Source organism: Mirounga angustirostris, unplaced genomic scaffold (assembly GCF_029215605.1).
Source record: "Mirounga angustirostris isolate CCGP_5_RB_7025 unplaced genomic scaffold, mMirAng1.0.hap1 SCAF_2, whole genome shotgun sequence".
NCBI lineage: Eukaryota > Metazoa > Chordata > Mammalia > Carnivora > Phocidae > Mirounga > Mirounga angustirostris.
In genome coordinates, this window is record NW_026991710.1 from 187,717,924 (window position 1) to 187,741,363 (window position 23,440).

General features: G+C 44.7%; 1 protein-coding gene across 5 annotated transcripts in view; it reads right to left on the minus strand.

The window, feature by feature from the left end:
- STOX2 (storkhead box 2) overlaps positions 1-23,440 on the minus strand; it is a 223,255-nt gene that overhangs the window by 101,921 nt on the left and 97,894 nt on the right. The window contains exon 1 of one of the 5 annotated variants that reach the window (XM_045879627.3): positions 4,902-6,763. The exons of the other annotated variants lie outside the window; for them this stretch is intronic. Coding sequence (XP_045735583.1) covers positions 4,902-5,067 — 166 coding nt within the window. The 5' untranslated portion in view covers positions 5,068-6,763. Of the gene's footprint in view, positions 1-4,901; positions 6,764-23,440 lie in introns of those variants that run through there. 5 annotated transcript variants of the gene reach the window in all.

Sequence of the window (23,440 nt, forward strand, 5' to 3'; positions counted from 1 at the left end):
CCTTTTTTTCAAATAAAAACGTTCACAAGAGTGTAAAAGATATTGAAATACCAAGAGAGGTGACCTTTTGTGAGCGCATTCATGTTCTCGGGGGAAATAAAGAATGAAGTCATTCACCACCAACTGTAATATTCCTCACTTCCACTGGCCTGATGAAAGGAGTCAACACAGGTAGCTGCAAATTAAAACACAGTTGGAGGAGCTTGCTAAAAATGGATCTCCGCAAAGAGGGGAAAGGAGGTGACAGGTTGCTGTTTATTAAAACTTGCATATGATGGGGCGCCTGGGTGGCTCAGTTGGTTAAGCGACTGCCTTCGGCTCAGGTCATGATCCTGGAGTCCCGGGATCGAGTCCCGCATCGGGCTCCCTGCTCGGCGGGGAGTCTGCTTCTCCCTCTGACCCTTCCCCTCTCATGCTCTCTCTATCTCATTCTCCCTCTCAAATAAATAAATAAATAAATCTTAAAAAAAAAAAAAAAACTTGCATATGAGTATAGCTTCGTCCATCATCTCCTACCCCCATTACTCTGATTGCCAGGACAAGCCCTGGGCATATTTAATGCAATGCTGGGGGATGGCAGGAAGTAGGATTCTATTGCAAAATGAGCACTGTTCCCACATACCCCACATACGGGGAAGCACATGACTCCAATAAGCAGAAAGGGCAAAGGTTATTTCTAAGGATTTATGTGTGAGTGCTCACAAGTCCTGGGATGGCTCATTACAGAGTCACCGCGGAGCCCAATTCTGTAATGGAAGGGGGGACCAGAAGGACCCGTTGCAGACGGGAAGGGAGGTCATGTTACTCGCCAGGGACACAGCTGGTTGGTGGTAGGCCCAGATTAGAACCTCGAGTGTCCATCCTCCACTCCCAGAAAACTCTCACATCTCTTAAAATAACAGAACATAAGGAACTGGGACACGCCATCAGCTGTGCCCCAGAATTCGTTTCTGTAAAATGAAAACTAATATACTCATCAATGTGGTGGGCTGGTCATTCCTCCCCACTGATGGTACGAGTTCGATGGGCAGACAACCCCAATTTAAATTTTCCTAAAAGACGTCGATTTGGGGCTTTTTAATGGATCTTTCTTTTCAAATCCTTTAAAGCCATGGTATTAAAACTGTCTGCTTTCCTGTTCTTTAAAGTGACAAGTATCCGTGTGAAAGTGCCATGACTTTGGAAGGGTCTCACATTAAGCAACCCCTTGTATGAACATGCTCAGGAGAACCTTTCTCGTGGAAAAACTACCTTCCAAGAGCGATCTACAGAATGCCCCCAAACTTGGTGGCATTACACGTAGAACATCCAGAAGCACCCATCCCCAGGGCTGGGGGAGAAGGCAGTGAAGAAAATGGATTCAGTAGCATCACTGGTGTGAAGAGGTCACGGGTCACACAGTTAACAGACAGGGGGCTCTAACAGTTTCACCAACAAAAGCTTTGGCGCCTTGAAAATTACTTCACGGAGGTCTGTGAGCATGTTTTCATATGTAAAGCATTAGGAATTATACTGATATTTCCCTCTTTGGGGAGGGGGGTTTGCTTTTATCTCTAGTTAATTGCTATCGTCATTTCCAGTTTTAGAAAACGCAGAAGAATGATCTTACCTCCATTTGATCTAACCTCTTTTCTTCTTCAGATAATGCATTCACATTCAGTTATTCATCTTGATTTGAACAAAAGGCAAGATTGTCCCCCCTTCTGCCCAGAAACTACCAATGGGAAATTAATATTCAAGATGAACAATGGATTCATCCCATGGCCCGTGGACTTGCTGGGCGCCAGGAGGAGGTCTGTGAATTCTTAGGATTATTTTAGATTTGGTAGCATGAATTGGGAGCTTACAAAGTCATAAAAGCCGCGGTTTTCAAGAGTTAAAGTTTCAGAATTCTCTACTGAACTATGCTTCAACAGGATCTCTTTTAAGTTTTATACGCGCCTATCTGAACCTCTTGAGTTTAAGTGTCGTTTATCCCAAAGCTATATGAAAAAGTCCAGGCTAAATGTCAAGCCTATTGCTATAAATCACATTTCAAACTGGTAATTACTTATTGGTGGAGAGAGGGCTGTTTGAAATGGTGCTGTCTCATTAGAAAGCTATTATGGAACTCTGCAATTCTACCTTAATAAACAGAGTTAAACTTCCAGAATCTACTGCGTGACAGTTATCCCAGACCAAACAACAGCTATTAACATTTCCAAGGATCTCTCTCTCTGTCTCTCTCTCCCCTCTCCTAAAGTTAAAAAAAAAAAAGTGATTCCCCCCCCCCATATTTTTTAGGACTATTTGTGGGGGGAGGGTGTGGATTTCTAAAAAGAGTCTCAACTGAAGTTATTTTAAGTTCCTTGTCTTAAGTAACTCGGTAACTTATCTTGTCCTTTGAACTCAGTAACAAAAAAAAACCTTTTTTTACTGAAAATGAAGTATGATAATGCCAGTCGACATTATCCCAAATGACTGGACAAACAGAAAGAATATGAAAAGGCTCATGTGTTTCTTAGCTGCTTCATTTTCTATTCCATTTTATGTGACAAAGGCTCTGTTTGTATCCAGAGTCACTAACTTGATACAAGTGGATTTCCTTTACATTTCTTAAGAGGAAGAGAACTTCCTGTAAATGATCTCTGCGTGTTTCCATATACTGTCTATTCCCATCAAGACTCAGATTTGGAAAAGAGCCATATTTGAAAAGGAAATTGGTAAGATACCTCCCCCCACAACACACAAAAGATGCACATGAGTGATCCAATCTGTTCTCCCAGTGTTCATTGTAGGTATCTGTCTTAATATTTACTATTGCCTCCCGTTAGCACCAATAGCTTTTATTACATGTTCTAGCTAACATTTAAAATGATGAATAAATAATAGCCCTCCGTCCCTGGGCCAAACCATATTATATCCAACCCTGTAGCCCCATGAGAATCTAGCAAGGCACTCTGCTCTTAGGGGACACTCCAGAAAATGCTGAATGAATGACACAGCTCTTCTTCCCCCACCTCTTGGGTTTCTTTTCTCCGTGGGCGCCTAACATTAATCTGCATAGATAACTACCAACCTGAAACGGCTTATCTTTCAGTCTCACCGTTAAGACCAGCTTACCATTTGCAGGTCAAGAAATGAAATAAGAAAAGAGAATCAAATAAAATTAAGAGTTTCTTCCCTGAGCCCTCAGAAACACCTTGCAGAACTGGCAATGTAGCGAAGTACGTTAGCAAATAATGAAAATGTGATCATAATGAAGCTATGCCAAAGACAGATAAAAACAGGCTCCATGGGATGACGCCTGAAATCATAAAAGAATCTCACAGGTTTGTCGAAGAAATTATGGCCACCTGCCCTCCTATAGCCTAACACCTGAAGAGGGATTAAAAAAAGAGGGGAACCATTCAGTGTGGAATGAAGACATTCAGACCCAAGCATTTGAAACCTGGGATGATCTAAAAACACTCGGCGCAGACATGCGTTTATGTACACATGTGTTTTGAGATTTAGATTTCGACTTAGGTGTTTCAAAATTTACTATCACAAGTTTGAGGAATGTAGCAACCACAGCAGTGATTGACTGAAATGACTGAAGTATAAACTGTACTTGTCACTTTGCAAATCTGGCTTTTCATGAAAGAGAGAATCAAGGGAGCCTTATTGCCAAAAGAGTACAACATCCTTCTGTCACCAGATTTTGCAATAAAAAAGATGGTTATTTTATTTAGGTTTTATATTTATGGAAATGTGGTCACAAGGCATTTTTAAAGCATGAGATACTGGCCCCAGTTTACAAAAAAAAAAAAAAAAAAAAGCTTGCTGTTTTAGGGAAAGATAGTAGAGACACCCTGTGAGCAACAACCACAGGCTTAAGGCAATCTTGCCAGTTAAGACAGGGCTCAGGGTGATTTGGAATAGTATGTGGTTTCGAATATAAACTCAGCTCTTCCATCACACTATGTTCAGCAGAAAATTAGTTCCTTCAGAATGAAAAACGAACAAAAATTGATATCTTATACATCACCGCATACAAGTGGTCAACAGTCAGTAAGGAGAAAACAAGGCAAGAGTTCCAGGATTTTCCTCCTTCAGCATTTCCTCCAGTATGTTACCCCTTGGGTTCCCAAGTCACAACCAAAGCCATTCCGTTGTGTTGCCAAAGGGAACCGGCTCCTTCCGAAATGCTTTTAACAGCACTGCGTTTTATGATGATGAACCCTTTTCTGAAGCCTTCGTTCCCATTTACCGTTTTGTTCGTCCTTCCTGTCTGACATGCAAACACAGCCTCCATGCTTTCCATACAACCTAATTCAAAGCAACATATGTTAAACCCACACGGTATCATGTGAGCGTGCAATCCGCATCCACACCATTACCCCACAGAATGCGTTCAATGAGCTCCAACAGAGTTCTCTGCGTGCACATCGGACGAGCCTGCGATGTATGTGGGGCTCCTGCCTGACTCAGACCATCCAGAACTGTGCATGGAACCTGTTCCCTTTTAAGAACAGGGGGCTATTTAAATAGCCGCTAGGATAACTGGCCACAATGCAGGAGCCAGCCAGCTCGGTACCGCAGGCAGCACCGGACGCAGGCTCTGCCACAAAGCTCCAGGAGGCTGCCGCGCAAGGAGCTTGCAGTCATTTATCTCCTGCAGCCAAAACGCCCGGCACGTCCCCCTCCCTTATTTTACCTAACTAATAGCTCTCCAACCCCATATTGAGAGGGCCTGCTGTGGATCTTGCGGAGGTACAAAATGGTGGATGTGAGCTAATTTTTTCCTGCTTTCCCCCTAACTTAGCGCATCCATCACCGGCCGTCCTCCCACCTAAGCGCCCCCCCCCCCGCCTTCCCGGCAGCGGCGCACCGAGCACGCCCCGCGGACCCGGCCCGGGGGCAGAAACGCGGGTACCCACCTGATGTCATGTAGCCCCGCGAAGCCTGGGGCGCGAAGGCCGCGGGGAAGCGCTTGTGCAGGCGGTAGTCCTTCTCGCTCCGGGACCTCATGCGGTCCGAGGCCCGGTCCGAGAAATCCGAGCTAGGCCAGGCTCGCCGCAAGGTTGTGCTCCGGGTCTTCTTCATGGTGGGGAGCGCGACCTGCCACCCCGATCCTGGGGGCCTCAGCGCCGGGGCGCAGCGCGCTGCTTCATCCGTCTACGGCGGGCACGACCCGGGCGGACTCTGCGCACATTTTCCCAGCCCCTCCTCGTCGGCGTCTACACCGCCAGCCGCGGGTCCGGCCCTCCCCACGCCCCCACACACCCCCACGGTGAAGGCTCCGATTTTACACACGTCCCACAATGCATTACACTTCATTTGCAATCCGCCCGGCTTATAGCTTCCAGATTCCTGGGGGGAAAGGCACGTTAGCAGGCTCTCCGGCCAGGAGGAGGCGGGGAGGGGGCGGGCGGGGTGGGGGCGCCGAGACTTGCAGCGTGAAAGCAATGGGAGCGCACACAATGGCCCGATTCAGCGCAGGAGTGCTTAGCCAACTGTGAGCCACGGCACAAAAGATCCAAACAAATGAGGAAGCCGAGGCCTCCGGGGCTGACCCGGGCTCGGGCGCCCGGGAAGCCGGAGGGGCGGCGGCAGACCCTCCGCACCCGGCGGCTCAGAGCGAGGCGTGGGGTTGACAGCGTCCAAGTCGTGTCCCCCAGGGCCTTTCGGCCGCGCGGCCCGCAGTGGCGGGCGCAGGCTGGCTCTGCCTCTCCTGCAGTCCTCGGGAGGCAGTCTTCATTACAGAGGCTCGAATGGGGGGCGCGTGTGCACAGGGGTCCGAGCAGGCTCTGCAGACGGCAGCTGCGGCAGGCGGGCTCCTGCGGGATCCAGGAAGAGCCCGCGTCGTCCTCGCAACTGCGGCGCCTCGTCAATCTTCCTCCTTCCCAGGCTCAGGGTGGTGTGCGTGCGTGCGCGCGTGTGTGTGCGCGCGTGTGTGTGTGCGCGCGCGCGCGCTCGCGCGGCGCCACGCATGTGCCCCCCTACACAGGCATGCTCCTACTTACTGGCCGAGGGGGCGTCGGGAGCCATGGCTGCCGACGAGGCCGTGCCGGCCGATCCACACCCGCACGGTGGCACCGCTGCTCGGTCGCGAGCGCGCAGAACGGCGACTGGAGGGCAGGAAGCAGTTCAGCCGCCCCGGCTCATGCTAATCGCGGCGCTGCCTTAAGTTAGAGCACGGATCCTGACAGGCTTCTCTTTTTCATGCAAAACACCCTGCGGCGGCGCGGGGACCTTGGCTGGAGCCCCAGCCCGAAGTCGCCGCTTGGCTATTTACATATTTTTAGGATGCTCCCTCCCCCTCGCAGGGAGAGACAGAGCCCCCTCGGTGGGAACCGGGAGGTCGGCGGTGCCCCGTGTTGCCCACCTGCGCCAACCCCGAAGTCGGCGAGAGCCGGAGGAGGGGGCGCCCCCGGGGGCTCCTGCGACAGCCGCAAACGCCGGGCCGCCTGGTCCACGCCGCCTGGGAAACGCGGTGGTGGTGGCCTCCGGCTCTTCCTCTCTCGCCCTGGATCCCCCGTGTAAGTCACCAGCCGCCCGCTAACCTGCATTCAGGTCCTTTACACAGCGCGGCTCTGCACAGCGGCTTCGCGTCCAGCAACCAATCGCTAAAGGACAACAATGCGCGCGACGCGGGAGGGGAGGGGGCGCGGGGCCCGGGACGCCGAGGTCACGCCGAGTTAAAGGCGCGCGGTCACAATGCTGCGAACCCCGACGACGCTGTGCCGCGGCCCATACCCCCATCTGGGTTTCCAAAAATGCTCAGGCATTATAAACAACAAAAATAAACCTGATCATTCTTTCTCAGCATTGTATTTTATTTTACCTTTTTTTGCGCTTTTTAAAAAATTACTAACGATGCAACGCTCAAAATCTTTTTTTTTTTTTTATGCTGTAGTTTCGTAGCTACAGCTGCCAAGGTGCAGAGATAAGGATACGCGAAATCTTTTATGGGGCTATGATCTTATCAGGCTGATACCGCAAAAAAACAAAACCCAGAAAAACAGCAGGCTCTAAATGGTCAAGACTCAAGAGTTCTAGCGCAATTCGGTGCTATTCCGAGGCTTGAATTCTTTGCGGGGGGGGGAGGGGGGCGGGGGGAGAAGGGGGCCCAAGGTTCTTGAAGAACTATGCGGAGGAGGCGGGGTTTAAACCCCAAGCATTAGATAATCTAGAACTAGAGCTTCCATTCAGTATCTTAAGGCTACCCTCTGTAACCTGGGGCCAGCGGAACTAATTCATCTCTTGGGATGGTGGGGGGTAAACAAACAAGCAAACAAACAAAATCACTAAGTATCATACGGAACTTTTATTTACACTGATCAAAATTTAGTTCTATCTGTAAGACAATTAGCTAATAATGGTCAGTGACATTTTTTAAAAATTAGGAAAGGCTAGTCCCCGCAAGAGGCACATTTTGCTAAAATGTCTTCTTTACTGTAAGAGATCTTCTAAGAACAGAAAGACTACAGCTTTAGAAGCAATAGAAGACTAAATGTGCAAAGAACCATAGAGGTAATACAAATAATTGTATTAATGAATGCACGAGATATTGACATTTAGATATCTCAATCCAATTCAACATACAATTACTCAGTACCTCCCATGAGCCAAAAGTGGTGATATGAATGATTACAAGTTATGACTGAAGGCTAATGGTGATTGCTGTGGCAACTGTGGTATTTACTCGTTCAGCAAGGAATTATTGACTATCTAGAATGTGCCAGCACTGTGATGGGTGCTGGACAAACAGAACACCACACACGGCCCCACACAGTTTAAGGTCTCGGCAGTAAGCAAATAAATGCACAAAGTGTGCCACGTTCTACGAAGAAGAATAACCTCTATGAAAAAATGACAGTTCATCTGAGACCTATGGGATGAGGAGTCATCCAAGCAAAGAGTAGGGAAAATGGTGTTTCAGAAAGTGGGAACAGTACACGCAAAGGACCTGAGGTAGGAAAGAAGTGTAGCTTCTGTTGGAAGAAGTTAAAGAAGGCCAGTGTGGCTGGAAGTGGAGCATAAGAGAGAAAGGCATATGATGAGGTCATGGAGGAAGGCGAGAGCCAGATCATGCAAGGACTTGCATTAAGGGTTTTGTATTCTATCCCAAGTGCAGCGTGAACTGCTGAAGGGTTTTAAGCAAAGAAGCAACGATAGTTTTAGAATTTCTATATAGAAGGGGCTCAGCAGAGAGAATCTGTTTGAAGGGAGGGGTCAGCCAGGAATTTTCTGGAGAGCAAGCTTGAATTGCCCTTGACTTAGAACTAAGAAAATAGTCATTGTGTGTATGGGAAAAAAAAAAAAATGGGATGGGTTGATGGAGATGTGGGGAGGAGAGCTACGCTCAGTCACCTCTGAACGCTGGCCTTGCAGGGGAGTGGCATCTTCTAGGACACATAAACAGTATCCTGGGAGGCAAGGCCAAAGAGCCAGACACAGAAGAATTAGAATAGTTTGGGTTAGCTGAATGGAATCAGATAGTAAAGTAGGAGAGGTAGGGACAGTTATGTAATTTATCCATCCAAATCAGATGACAACATCAAAAAAGATTACAAATTTAAGGCTTGAATCTAGCAAACAGCATATTATGAAACCAATCTTGTCTGAGGAAAGTAGATGTGGAATCCCCTGTTATTGTAGTCACTGTTAAAATCTGGCTCAGTGTGTCCATCTGTTCAATGGAAACGTTCACTCTGGTCATATGCGACCTGTAGGTCCCCAGTCCCACTAGTTTCAAGTCTCTCAACCTACATGAGATGATCAGGTATCTGGGTTATGAACTGGGTTAGGAACATCACAGAAGCTCAGTTGCATAACCCAGGATTCAGTACTCCAAAGTTTAGAAATAAATGGATTAATGATAAAGCAAATCAAGTTTACAGTATTAGTATTTTTTAAATCAGGCTTAAGAATCATTTGTACACTTGGTATTTACGTATCAGATTAAAGACCATCAGATTATAGACACTAATTAGATACACATCTGGTTTATGATTCTAATTGAAATGTATAATTGATTTTAGACTATAATTTTAAGTTGAAAGGTGTAAGAATTCTGACTTTGAAATTCTCATTTAAAACTTCGGTTTATTAGGTTTTTAAGAGTTTAATGAACTTAAGAGTTATAAGAATATAAACTCCATGAAGGCAAGGGATTTTTCTGTTTTATTCATTGTTGCTCATTGTTCTGTTTTGTTCACTCTATCTCCAGTGGCTAGCAATGCCTGACATGTATTTGATGACTAATGAAGCCAGGGTGAGTACTCTGGAAAATGTGGTTTGAAGCCTTCCCAGTCAGATATACTAAGTGCTTTTTAAAAATTAAATATACCAAATTCATAAATGCAATTTAAGGTTTTAAGAGAATGTACTTAACTGTGTTTCTAAATGGAACTAATTGTTGAGTAAAGGGACTTTAGTCTTCAATTTGAATTAATCAAATGATTTTCAAAGTTCCCCCAAGAGTTACAGTTTTTATTTTATTTTATCTTCTTTTAAATTTACAAATAGAGCTAACGGAATCTAAAAGCTTAAGGACATTTTTATTTTTTTCAGTGTGTAACTCTAGGAAAAGAAAATTTGATTTTTTGAATTTGTACCTCTAGCATACTGAACATGAAAGACCTAAGTAGCTGTTAATGATCTTTGTTGTGCACAGAAGAGCCCCCCACCCCAGACATTAGAAAGCCCATACTGACTATAGACTGAATGTGGAATAGATCGGGGAGAAACCGAATCACTGGAGTAAAGGTTGATATGAGTGAGGAATAAACACAAACATAAACCTAAGTGGTAACAGCTCTAAGCCTTGACCCTGTAGCCTAGAAAAGATGAATTTTAATCCAGGGCCTCCTAAGCACACAGTACCCTGGGATGCAGGGATGCCCATGATAGGACACTAGCAATTTCCATTGGCATATCAGACTCCTCAAACTGGAATGTTCAAGAAGCATTCCATTGAAGCTGTAGCCAAAGTTGCCTGTGGCCTCATTTTTCTGCCCAAGTATGACTGGTATGGTAAGAGACCTAAAGTGTGCAGAAAGGATATAGTCATCCATGTATGTTATGTGATACATGCATGGAACTTCGTGATTAAAATATTTGTCAAATAAAAATCAGAATTTTTTAAATTTTTACTTTTATTATTTTTATTTATTTTATTTTATTTAGAGAGAGAAAGAGCAAGAGCGTGAGCGGGAAGGGCAGAAGGAGAGAGAGAATCTTAAGCAGGCTCCATGGCCAGCACAGAGCCCGACGTGGGGCTCAATCTCACAACCCTGAGATCATGACCTGAGCTGAAATCAAGAGTCAGATGCTTAACCAATTCAGCCACCCAGGTGCTCCTAAAAATCAGAATTCCGAGTCTGATAGTAATTTCTCTTTCTGCTTCTTCCGGAAACATGATTTACAGATGATATTAATAGGTTACTATGACTAATGAGCTGATTAGTCAAAAAAAAAAAAAAAGAGAGAGAGAGACGCACCTTGAAGTCAGGCAGTTGTGTGGCCGACGTTATAAAGCTAAAGGAATCTGGAAAAGAGCATGCCCCTGAAGGACTAGGCCTTTTTCAGAGGCTTGTGAGAGGGAAAATTGGGGGAATTTCTTATGGGACAATATCTACACTCCTACGTCCCTAGGTATATATGTTTGTGCATCCATAGGGCCTGGGATATGCTGGCCTCCAAAGACAGCTAATTAAGGTAGCTGACCAAGGCTTTATCCCCCAGGGCACTTTTGTCCACATTTTGTCTTCCTAACCCAGGTTCCAAACTGCTAGTTACAATTTTAACAGAAAGCTCCAGCACCCTACGGTCTTTCTTAGAAGATGTTAGACAGGTGGTGGCTGAAACACCCCAGGAAGTGATAAATCCATAGGATAAAACACATTTAAGAGAACTCCTATGAATAATGAGAACGTGTGTATGTGTGTGTGTGTGTGTATTTCCTTTCCATTGCTACCAAAATCTAAGTTGAATGTCTCTTATTCTCCACTTAGGTACATTGTCACTTGCCATTCACCCCTGACGGGGCCGTAATGAGTAATGGTTGTCAGTGAATGCCACCCTCAAAGACAGCAACGTCCAGGGATGGAGGGATTCACCAAGGAGAAGTAATTCAAGAGGGGCCTGAGTTTGGGAGGCCTGCCAATGGAGGGTGCTGGCACCATTGTGATGTGATGCACATCTCGACACCAGACTGATGGCAGGTAGAGTGACAGAGGGCCTGAGGCGCGGGGATGCCCAGGTAACAGGCAATCACATCTTTGTGGGGGGGCCTGGGAAAAGTTAGTCTTTGAGTTCCATTTGTTTTTTTCAATTGTGATGGTAATAATATGTCTCTTAAAATGTTGTAGCAAGGATTTGAGGTAAATATACCAATGTCCCGATTCACCGCTACCAAAGTAGAAAGCATCAGTAAAAGATAGCCTTTTTTACTATTATTATTATTATTATTATTATTATTATTTATTGAAAACTGAGGGAGGGAAGCATTTTAAAAACCTGAATCCTTTCTAGATCCTTTTGTTCACCTATGAATGCTGCTTTATAGCAAATTAACAAAACAGGTTACTTTGACTAATTCCGGGAGTGCGGGGGCGCCAGGGATGCTACCAGCGAGCACACTGACATGGTGGGTGCTGCTGAGTTGCAGAGCTGAAATACACAGCATCCACACACTGGGCTAGAAAAAAGGGAAGAAGAAAACAGCACCCAGCCCAGCTAGAACATACTCAGGAGCTAAGGCATTCACTGCCCTGCACACCTGGATTCAAATGAAGATGTCACTGGGATCAAGAAGAGAGTCCAGAGAAGGTGGAAACAGCCCACGTGCCCATCAACGAATGGACGAACAGAGGTGGCTCGTCCAGACAATGGAATGGTGCTCAGCCTTAAAGAGGAAGGCATTCTGACACGGCCATAACATGGATGGACCGTGAAGACATTAGCGAAGTGAAAGATGCCAGACACAGAAGAACTGTATGATTCCCCTTAAATGAGGTACTTAGGGTAGACAAATTGATAGCCACAGAAAGAACACTCACGGCCACCAGGGCCTAGGGAGAGTGGGGAGGGGGAGCTAGTGATTAGTGGGTAGAGAGTTTCCATTTGGGAAGATGAACAAGTTCCAGAGGCGGATGGCTGCCCAACAATGTGAATGTGCTTCATGCTGCTGACTCAAACATAATTAAAATGGTAACTGTTTTATGTATATTTCATCAAAATTGTAAGAAGAAGAGAGGACATGGAACAAAGCCACCCTCAAGAAGTGGTTTTGTGGGCGCCTGGGTGGCTCAGTTGGTTAAGCAACTGTCTTCGGCTCAGGTCATGATCCTGGAGTCCCGGGATCGAGTCCCGTATCGGGCTCCCTGCTCAGCAGGGAGTCTGCTTCTCCCTCTGACCCTCCCCCTCTCATGTGCTCTCTCTCTCAGTCTCTCTCTCTCAAATAAATAAATAAAACCTTTAAAAAAAAAAAAGAAGTGGTTTTGTGTGTGCACTGTTGCTGGGAGGACGAGCTCGTGCGAACGGGCCTTTGGACCCGCCCACACTGGTTGCACACATCTTCTCCTTCATCACCTTTGAACACACAGGCTAACATCAGGGAGGCCATAGCATAGAACAAGCTCAGAAGAAAACCAGCAGGGTCGGGTATTAGTATTAGTGGCAAAGTGTTAGTGGGAAAGGGATCCTTCAAGGATGCATTGGAATTTGCAAAGATCGAGAGAACAAATTTTTTAAGATTTCTTTTAGGTTTACAGACACTGAAGTTTTTGCTCTTTAAATGTATATTATGAATGAATGAATGAATGAATGAATGAATGAATGAATGAATGAATATGAAAGAACACTCCATTCTAACACTCCATTTCTACCAACGGGAGAAAGTAGCCTGAGCAATGATACTGGTCAGAAATCAACAGAGGAAGCTAATGGTCTCCTCCAGCTGAAAGGTAGGGAGATGTAGCGAATGGTGAGCAACTGGGGTGTAAAGGTATATTGGGACAGTTGGTGGAGGGAGGGTTTGGGACTTGGGCCGATGAGTCTGTACATAATTCACAAGGAAAAGGGGCATAATGAATACTGAGCAAAGGAGAGACATAACTGGGTAGCACTTATAAATTTAATCCAGTGGGAACTAGCTGCAAACAGGCAGGAGGAAGCTTTTGGGGGTGTTGAAAATATTGTTACAACTGAACTGTGGCCACCGCTGAAAATTTCACAAATGTATCAAAACACATCAAACACTTAAAGATGGGTGAATTTTATGGCATTCGAATTATACCTCTCTAAAAAAAAAAAAAAAAAAAAATTACCCAGCCATAGAGTGGAGGATTATCTGGAAAAGAGAGAGACCTGCCCCAGAAGACCAGCTGGGAGACTACTGCAATAGTGTGGTTGACACGATGTGAGTCCGAATTTGAGTTCTTGCTGGAAGAATGGAGAAGTGTGGATGGGGACACTGCCAGGTTAGAACCTGCAGACCTACACAGCTGATCTTACAAGGGGATAGGCGAGGAGGACAGACCAAGGAGAGAGGATCAGAGATACCTCCAAGGTTTATGGACTAGTGATTCCACACACACAAACCAGGAAGTCGTTTTACTTCTGGACCCTCCCCTTTCCTGAACCTTGTAGCTCTGATTATTTATGCTACACATTTTGGCCCTTATTTTTATACTTTTCAATATTATCTAATTCCTAAATATTATACACACATAATTTTCTTTTTGCTAATGTAACTGACAATCTCTCCATTGCAGACGCTTAATCGACTGAGCCACCCAGGCGCCCCCCACTCTTCCCTTAAAGTGTGTCTCTCCTTTGTTTTACTGTCCCTCTCCACTGGCTCTCGTCCCACTTCTCAATTCCCCTCTGCCCACGAAACCCTGGCGTTCTCTGGGTTCCTCCAGTCTCCCTAGCTGAGCTCAACTACACCCTCTGCTTAGTGTTAACCCCATAAGTGAAAGCTTTCCCTAAGCTCTCACCATCTGACCTCCCCCCTAGTCTGCAAATCCCTACTTCCTACTGCCAGCTGAATATTTTCCCCAGATTCTCCATGGGCAATCAAACTCAAGCTGCTCATTACACAAAATTAATCATCTTTATCTCCGCTCTCCCAACCTCTGGCTTTCTGACACACATTTCCAGGCATGGTCAGTGGTGCTCCCAGACATCCAGGCTCGTAGAGCAAGAACGTGGGCATCAACCAGCCTACGCTTCTCTCTCTCAGGACTCCCTCCCATCCATCCCATGACCCTCACCACCCCCAGTTATCACCATATTCCTCCCACTTTCTACTGCCTGCCTTTGTCCCAAAGGCCTAAGGCAAGGCCCTGGGGAAGCAGCGATTGGCCATAAAGAGAAAACCGGTATCACTTGCCAAAGATACATAAAAGGTAACCTGAAATCTTCAATGAAATAAGACTATATTATAAATTTAAATATCAAAAATTAAAATAAGATATATATAATCATATGCCTAATTTATTTGTCTAAATACATACTTCAAAATAAGTTTTTCAATTAAAAATGGAAACTGATCATCAGTAACTTGGCTCAATATTAAATAGTTGAAGGCAAAAATCAGACTGGTCATAAAAAGATTATACATTTCAGTCTTTATATTAACGAGCATGGAGAAGCCCCCAAATCATATGTGAACGCAGCTGGAAATCATAAAACTATTTAACCATCTTCTCTGATAAGATTTTGACACTGACCATGAGGCAGCTGACTTCTGTTCAACAAGTTCTGTTACCTGAGGTAAACCACATAGTTAGTAATATCTTCTGCCCTCTTCTTTGGAAAAGTACCCATGAGGATCTCATATCAAGCTTTCAAGTCTCTCTTCAAAATGCTTAAAATCCTTTCAGTAAAATCAGAAGAGTTTTCATCTGGTTGTTCAACCAACTAAGAGAACACCGTTCACGATGATCTCGGTGTGCAGCCCCTACGTCCAGCTACAAAACCACCTCCTTTAATCCTCCTTACCCTGAAAAACGGTCTTTGCAAAATAGCACGTGTTGCAGCTACATTTGTTCATTTAAAGAACCTAAAGTTATACTCACAAGACTTCAAGTAATTAAAGACAGCACCAAAATATGGCCATTTACAATGCCAGAAGCAACCAGGCACGTTCTCACAGAGAATAGGCTTTCTAGAAAGGCCTAATATTTTTCTGAAACCCATACAGATGCATACTGGACTTTCTCACAGGATCTAATAAGCTTCAGAATGAAACAATTTGAGTGAATGGAGTGAATGAAAAATGTGAGCCACCTCACCACCATACAGATTGAGAGAAGAAAAAGTAGAACGTTGTTGCCCGATTGACAGGACTGGTAATATTAACAATTCATTAAGTAACTCTTTCCGTTTTTCACATACATGTCAGACTTACCCTGTGCACAGGACAGTGAGAAATATCTGCTTCCCCAGCCAAGCCTCAGTAGGTAGGCTGCGTTCTCCCTTGGACCACCAGGATTTTGGTCACAACCCGACACAATGTCTCTGTGAATGTTCCTCTCATTCTTTTTTTTTTTTTTTTTAAGATTCTATTTATTTATTTGAGAGAATGAGATAGAGAGAGCATGAGGTGGGGGAGGGTCAGAGGAAGAAACAGACTCCCTGCCAAGCAAGGACTCGATCCCGGGACTCCAGGATCATGATCCGAGCCGAAGGCAGTTGCTTAACCAACTGAGCCACCCAGGCGCCCAACTCTCATCATTTTATAATGAAAAATACTGTATCTTTATGTTGAACAACTCCTTAAAGTGTTCTGCCGCAAGATAACCAGCTGCCTTTGTGTGTTTGAAATTCTTCTCGTGGTTACTCCTCACCTCATGACAAAATGTGAAGATTGTGTGAGCTGTAAATCCACTTTCTGAGCATAGATAATCTGTAACAGAGTAATATCCTAAAAGTAAAACACAGCTGGAGAAAGAGGAACCCTCTTACGCTGTTGATGGGAATGCAAACTGGTGTTTTTCAGTTTACTCTGGAAATCAGTATGGAGGTTTCTCAAAAAATTAAAAACAGAGCTACCCTACGACCCAGCAATTGCACTACTAGGTATTTAACTAAAGGATACAAAAATACTGATTTGAAGGGGCACATGCACCCCAATGTTTATAGCAGCAATGTCCCCCATAGCCAAAATATAGAATGAGCCTAGATGTCCATTGACAGTGAATGGATAAAGAAGATGTAGTGTATATATACAATGGAATATTACTCAGCCATCAAAAAGAGTGAAATCTTGCCATTTGCAACGATGTGGATGCAACTAGAGGGTATTATGCTAAGCGAAATAAGTCAGAGAAAGACAAATACCATATGATTTCACTCATATGTGGAATTTAAGAAACAAAACAGATGAACCTAGGGGAAAGAAAGGAAAAATAAAATAAGATGAAAATTGAGAGGGAGACAAACAAGAGACTTAACTATAGAAACAAACTGAGGGTTGCTGGAGGGGAGGCAGGTGGGGGGAAGGGATAATTGGGTGATAGACATTAAGGAGGGCACTGGATGTAATGAGCACTGGGTATTACATGCATCTGATGAATCACTAAATTCTACCCCCGAATCTAATAATACACTATATGTTAACTAAATTGAATTTAAATTAAAAATTTTAAAAAATACACACACACAGCACGGGGCCACACAGAATGTACTCCCAAAACCCCTCCCAGGTGACACACAGCCACCCGACACACTCACCCAGTGCGGGTCCTGCCCTCAATCTGTCAGTCTTCATTTCTGTTGTACCTTTTACTCAGAAGAGCAATACGAATACAAGTCCTTGCATTTTCTCCTGAAGGCCCAACGAGTCACCTAGGGCATGCATCGCAATGTGCACAACAGGCTGAACTATGGCCACGCCTCCACAACGTCATTTCCCTTCTCTGGGCCTTCTTGGAAGCCGCCCTGCTTGCCCGAGATGCCTCTCACCTCTTTATCCTCCTGCAAAACTCTCACTCATCCTTCAAGATTCAAACTGTGGTCAGTACTCTTACTTAAACTTTCCACCTTCTCCCTCCCTCTGCCCTCCCGTTCCCGTTCTCCTGCAGAGAAGCCACTGTAATACAATATAATATTGCACAGAGCCGCCAACTGCCTCCCTGGTCTGTAGACTCCTTGAGACCAAGGACCGTTTTGCTCATGGAACCACTGCGCGCTGAGCACCTGCTATGTGCTGATAAAGGCTGTCAGTTCAGGGATAACAAAGTCACAGCCATAAGAACAAAACGTTCTGTCACTAAGGAGTCTGCATCCTCATGGGAAGAGACAACAATAAACAAATAAAGTAATAAGTTAAAGTTACAGAGAACATGAAATAGCAATACTGCCATGGAAGAAAATAAAGCCAGGGACAAACGCGGAGGCTGAAGGTTTGCGATTTAAAATGGGGTGGCCGGGGACAGCTTCACTCTAGTAATCAGGGATGCCTCGTGCCTTTCCAAAAGCAGGCCCTCAATAAATGTGTGCAGTGCTAATTTGAGACCCTCTTCAGTGCTGTGGTCCTAGCAGAATGCAACAAATGCCAGGGATATGTAAAGTGGATTTGGGATCGTAAGGGACCTAATACTGTATCTATTGCATTGTCCTTCAGATCCACTTGGAACTAAGGAATAATACATGATGCCTTCTGTTTGCACCGGACTTTATAGGTTGAGTCTCTGGGGTCTGAGGTGAGCAAGGCAGGAGTTATAAATATAAAAACGAAGAAACGAAGACCCAAAGGCAGTAAGGGATTTGCCTGAAGCCATACGGAGGTTGAAGACCCAGGTTTCCATCCTTGAGATTCCCAGTCCAGAAGTTTCCCTCCCCACCCACCTGCCTCTGGAAGGACTGATGTGAGTGGTTCAAAGGCTCATCTGCTCACTGCTTTTCCATAGTATGAATGAAGTTCACACACATTTTTATATTGCTGGAATAGCTCCCAAATTTCTGTTATCTTATTAATAAGTTTTTATGAATAGGGGCGCATGTAAAACAAGACGAATTTCTGCAGATGATTCAAATAACTCCCTGGGCTGCTTTGTGCAGACGGTGCGTGAGATCTAGAGTTAAATCCACATGCCTCCTTCAGACTAATCAATCTTGAAAGTTTTCTTTCTTCAGTTCTGTTTGCAGGTCACTGCAGACCCGTTTCCCAAGCCAGTGAAAAAAAACCACACCAGACCACAGGCGGATTTTAAAGGATGGATCTTTTTTTCCAACATGTGCCTTCCTGTAATTTAAAGGAAATGTTATATATGAAAAATTAAAATCATATATCAAAAAAGAAGCCAAGCTCCAATAGTTTCCTATTCTATCAAATTACATAATTACTAACAACATTTTAAACTTTAATATGGAGTGAAAAGCACACAGATGCAGTTATTTAATAATTTCTGCTAAGTCCATTTGAAATATTCCTTTAGCTTTCTTTCAATATTCAGGAGTTGAAGTAATTAGACTTGTGGATAATAATCTTCAATCTTCTTATTATTATTCATCTGGTTATTTTAAAGGTGCTGTGGACCCTCTAGTTCAAACACAGAGGAGTAGCTATAACCTAAAAATTGTTTGCAGCAGCCTTCATTAGAGTTACCATATTATTTATTATTCCACTAGGACACTTTTTAAAGTAGAAAGGATGCTGTTAATTAGACTAGGACAAAATGCTTAAACCAGTGCCCTCCTGAGCAAACAGGGACATCTGGTCACCCTACTTTCAAGACAATTAGTCAAAAAAAAAATGTAAGTTTTGCTTTATAGGAGCAAATAAATAAATCTAAAGTGGGGAGACAAGAGTAGTTACCAGGAAGATCAGTCATTTTTAAATGTAGAATAGTAATATTTTGGGGTGTCTCTATCCGCTCTTCTCTCTCTTACGACTCAAATGGTGAGGATTCAAAGATCTGAAGCAAACGTTTAGTTCTGGCTGAGACATGTATTGAATCAGCTCTGCTATGAACCCCTTTGCCAAAAAACAAAACACCAACCGGCTCAGGTAACTGCATGTGATGGCAAATGGTCCTTGTGAAGGGAACGTGAACTCAGCATTGCCCAGATTTCTGTCCCCGGCACTCTCCTGCTTCCCACGGAGAAGGAGGGACTGACTGTGAAGAAGCCACTGGTGGTTCCCTCCAGGCCACCACATTGAGGACACTGGCAACAGAGGGAAGGGACAAATGCTACACTTCCTAACATCTTACATGTGGAACACGCTTCAGCACACAAACAAAACTAGGTCTGACAATCAGGCCCTGGCCTCAGCCTACATTTGGGCTTTGTGCAGACAGACCTCTGTGCCAGTCGGGAAACTACCTGTCTATCTCAGTGGCTTCTCAGAAGGAAGGAGGGAAAGTATCCTAGAGGTGGGAAAGGGCCGAACCCAAATAAGAAGCTACAAGGAAGAGACAGAAGGCAATGAAGGAAAGAGGAAAATTGAACACAGAGATAAGAAAGGGTCACAGTTACGTGACATAGTTTTCTTCCAAAATCTCAAAGACTGATTTCCAGGGGATATCTTATCTGGCTTCCTGGCCTCCAGACACTGTGTTTTAAACACTTCCAAGTCCCTGGAGGCAAGCCTTCCATGGAATTTTCCAAAACCACTGTACAATTTTAAACTTACATTATTTCAGTTTCGGGCATAAGGAAATCCATCCACGTGTGGTCCTAACAAATAAATGTTATTTGGAGTCATCACCCATATGCTAATGAATAGGTGGAATTGCGAGTGTGATATTTTAAATTTAGATGCTGTAACAAGTGAAAACTAACTGCTTGGGGTGAGAGACTAGATATGTCCTATGTATGCATCAATTAGGAGAAGACCATCCAGTTGGCTTTTACGTGTCATTACAGATTATTGTAATCACCACCACAACCTTAGCCACCAAAATCTAAAAGTTTAAGAGAAAGTGATTCTACGTACTTGTTGGAGTTCACACATGATCCAAGTTCAAGAACTGAGTGCTAGACTGTACCCATGACATCAGGGCAACAGGTCCCGTCTTTGTGCAGCTGCAGGTTCCTGGAAGGGGGCTCAGGGGCCCAAGACCCGAGAATGGACGGGACAGGCCTTGAGCCATCTTGGAGGAACATGGTTCCCTTGACTCCCTCTCTGGAATTTTGCTAGGGCAAGGATTTCCCTTCAAGGATTTTTCCAGGGCAACGTGGTGTAGGAGTCACAAGGGAAGGCTCTGGAATGCGTGCACGCGTCAGTGTCCAAATCCTGGCATCTCCGCTTCCCAGCCAGGTGACTGTGGACATGCCCTACAATCACTCTTTTTCTTCATTAAGAGGATGAGGAAGAACTTAGAATTGGGCCTGGCAATTAGTTATTGCTCAGTAAATGTTAATTTATTTTTTTTAAGATTTATTTATTTGAGAAAGAGAGAGAGGCAGGAAGGGCAGAGGGAGAGGGAGAGAAAGTCTCCAGCAGACTTCGTGCTGAGCATTGAGCCCCAGGCAGGGCTTGATCTCATGACCCTGAGATCATAACCTGAGCCAAAGACCAAGAGTCGGTCACTTAACCAACTGCATCACTCAGGCGCCCCTAATTATTTTTAATTAACTCCCTCTATCTGGTCCAGGGCTGGACACACAGACACCTTCTTCTTCCCGCCAAGGCAAGGGGTCCACCCCTGGAAAGCTCGCAAAGGTCTTTACTGTGCCACATGAGATGGTCAAATCTCTCTCTTTTTCCTCCATTCCATTTCTTCCTCTCCTTCTGTTCTTTCAGGGATTACCCTAGTTTGGCAAACATTCTTACATTTTTTTTTTTAATCTAAAATTAATCACTATCTCCATGTTCTCCCCAACAACACAAAGACCTTAGAATGATTCAGCTCTGTCCACACACATATTGGCTCCCAGGCTACTGTTGTCTGTCCTCTCCTTCCCTCCCCTTTTTCTTCCTCCTCCTGCTTCTTTTTCCTTCCTCTTCCCATCTTCCTCCCTCCCTCTCACTTTCCCTCTTACTCTCTCTCTTCCCTCCCTCCTTGTCTGCCTCCCTCCTTTCCTCTCTCTTTCTTTCTCTCTTTCTTTTCTATTACTGTTTTAAATAGACCTTGTTGCAATTGGCCCGTCTACCAGTTTCCTTGCTCAACATGAGCAGACCAGCTCCCTTGGGTCTGAGTTGCTAGCTTCATGGTGGATGGAGATCACTGTGTTTTATGAGATTGAAGAGCCAAGAAATACTATGAAATATTTCACCTGGAAATTTATAGATTTACTTTTTCTAATCTGGGGCTTTTCAGGGTAGTCAGCTATATTGCTGGAAATGGAAGCAAGCAGTTCACTTTTCCTCTTTTTTCTTTTTTTTTGGTCGATAAATAGGAAGAATCCCTTAATATTTACAAAATCTGTTTTTTTTTAACCAAAAAAAGAAAGAAAAATAGAGGAGAGTTAAAGAAACACACAAACACACACACAGACACACACATGCAACAAAAGTTCCCAGCCATCTTTTAAGAGTTTCACAGTAAGTCACTATAAGATACAATGTGGTTATGGTTCTCCCTCCCTCCCTTCCTCCCTCTCTCTCTCTCAGTGGGCTCAAGACAACATAGCCACTCGGAGACCTACAGAGAGGGCAGTCCCTACTGGGCACAACATGGCAAGGCTTGGGGAGCTGGGGTGGGGTGATGGAAAGGACCCCAAGACAGTAACCAAGGTTCTGAAGCTCATGTCTTGCTTCGGCTCCTAATTCCCTTTGGCTTCTTCAGTAATTGTCAGTACACTGCTCTGAGCATCTGCTTCTTCACCCACCACCTCAGCGAGGTTCTGGGGAGGATCAGGGCTCTGGGCAGGACAGCAAGCACAGCGAAAGAACACCAAAATGGAAGTGTGGAAACTCGAGTCCCATGCCAGACTTTAATGATCCCTGTAATAGTCAACTCAAAAAGCCTCTATGAGTCTCGACATCTTCATTTAGAAAAGCCGGGGAGTGCATTAGACAGCTGCGGGCTCCCTTTCCTGGCTCAAACTCCATCCCATGTTATTACAATGAGATAATCAATGCGAACACACTTTGAGGTCTATGTAAGCACTATAACTCAGTTTTACAGAGAGGAGTTGATGAGGGCTGGAGTAATAATAAATGGTAGGTCATTTTTCTATTTCTTTGTGATTTTGAGGTGATAATACAGCAGGTTATGGTACAATTTTACTTTGGGAGAACAAGAATAGTGAAGAAGAATTCTTGGGAACCCAGGATTGCTAAGTATGACATGACAGGTTATGCCAGTTCATTTCGAAGTCAGATCTCAGTTAAGTGCTAGCTCTGCCTCTAAATATTTCTACGTCCCTGGACAAATTATTTAATCTCATAAGCCTCAGTCTTCTCATCTTTAAAATGAGAACAATATTACATTAGTGGTGAGTTCAAATAACATAATAAATGTGAAGCTCTTGGCTCAGTCTTATACCCAGAAAGTCCCTGCCATCGAAGACGAGCAAATGAGGCAAAACTTAGTAAAGTCAAGGATTTTCATTAGGCCTTTATTTAACTTATACCTTAAGTCCTGGTGGGGGGGGGGGTGCGTAGAATAAGCTAGTTTCATCTCCCAAAGAGAACAGAAAAATAGAAGTAGCAACCCAGCTCTACTTTGGTGTCTGCTAGGGGAAAAAAAAAGGATTTGCCATCTGGGGAGAACACACCCAGCCAACGAGATGCGCAGGTATTCCGGCATCTTCCCCATGATCCTCCACATTTGCACAAAACACTCAACAATAGTGCCTGAGCCAGCAACTCCCACCCTGTACAAATAGCTCTTGGTCACTCTTTCGGACAGAGCAGATTTGAAAACCACTGGGGTGGGGCACCTGGATGGCTCAGTTCAAAGGAAGGAAGGAAGGAGGGAGGGAAGGAAGGAAGGAAGGAAGGAAGGAAGGAAGGAAGGAAGGAAGGTAGGAAGGTAGGAAGGAAGGAAGGAAAGAAAACCCCTGGGGTTCCAAAGAGAAAATGAGTAAACTTTTAGAAAGAATTTTTACTGTCAGTAAAGCATGATATTGTAGAAAGCATAATACTCAAAACCCTCCACAGGCTGGGTCCGTGAATTCAAGAGATTTTCACCTCGGGTGACACAATGGCAGGTCCCATGGTCTCTGCACCTCCTGGGTGTAGGGCTCTGAGCTCTACAAGCCCTACTCACTGCCTGATGGCATGCACATACACTTCCTGCGACTATAAGAGACTGTCTACACCGCTGTGCGTTCAGCCTGGATCCTAAACGCATACTCCCAGTCTGCTGGTTCTTTCTCTTCTCCGTCTTTGATTCTCTGCCAGATCCCGCAGTTGTGAAGTCACCAATGCGTTGGCTTGTGTTTCTAACCGTGGTCTGCCTCCCCTTCAGGGTTCGTGGGTGCTACCCACGCCCTCCTTCACCTCCAGCTGCAGCCTAGTCCAGTCATGGGCTTCCCTACCAACGCCAGTCCCACCCTGGCTCCAACT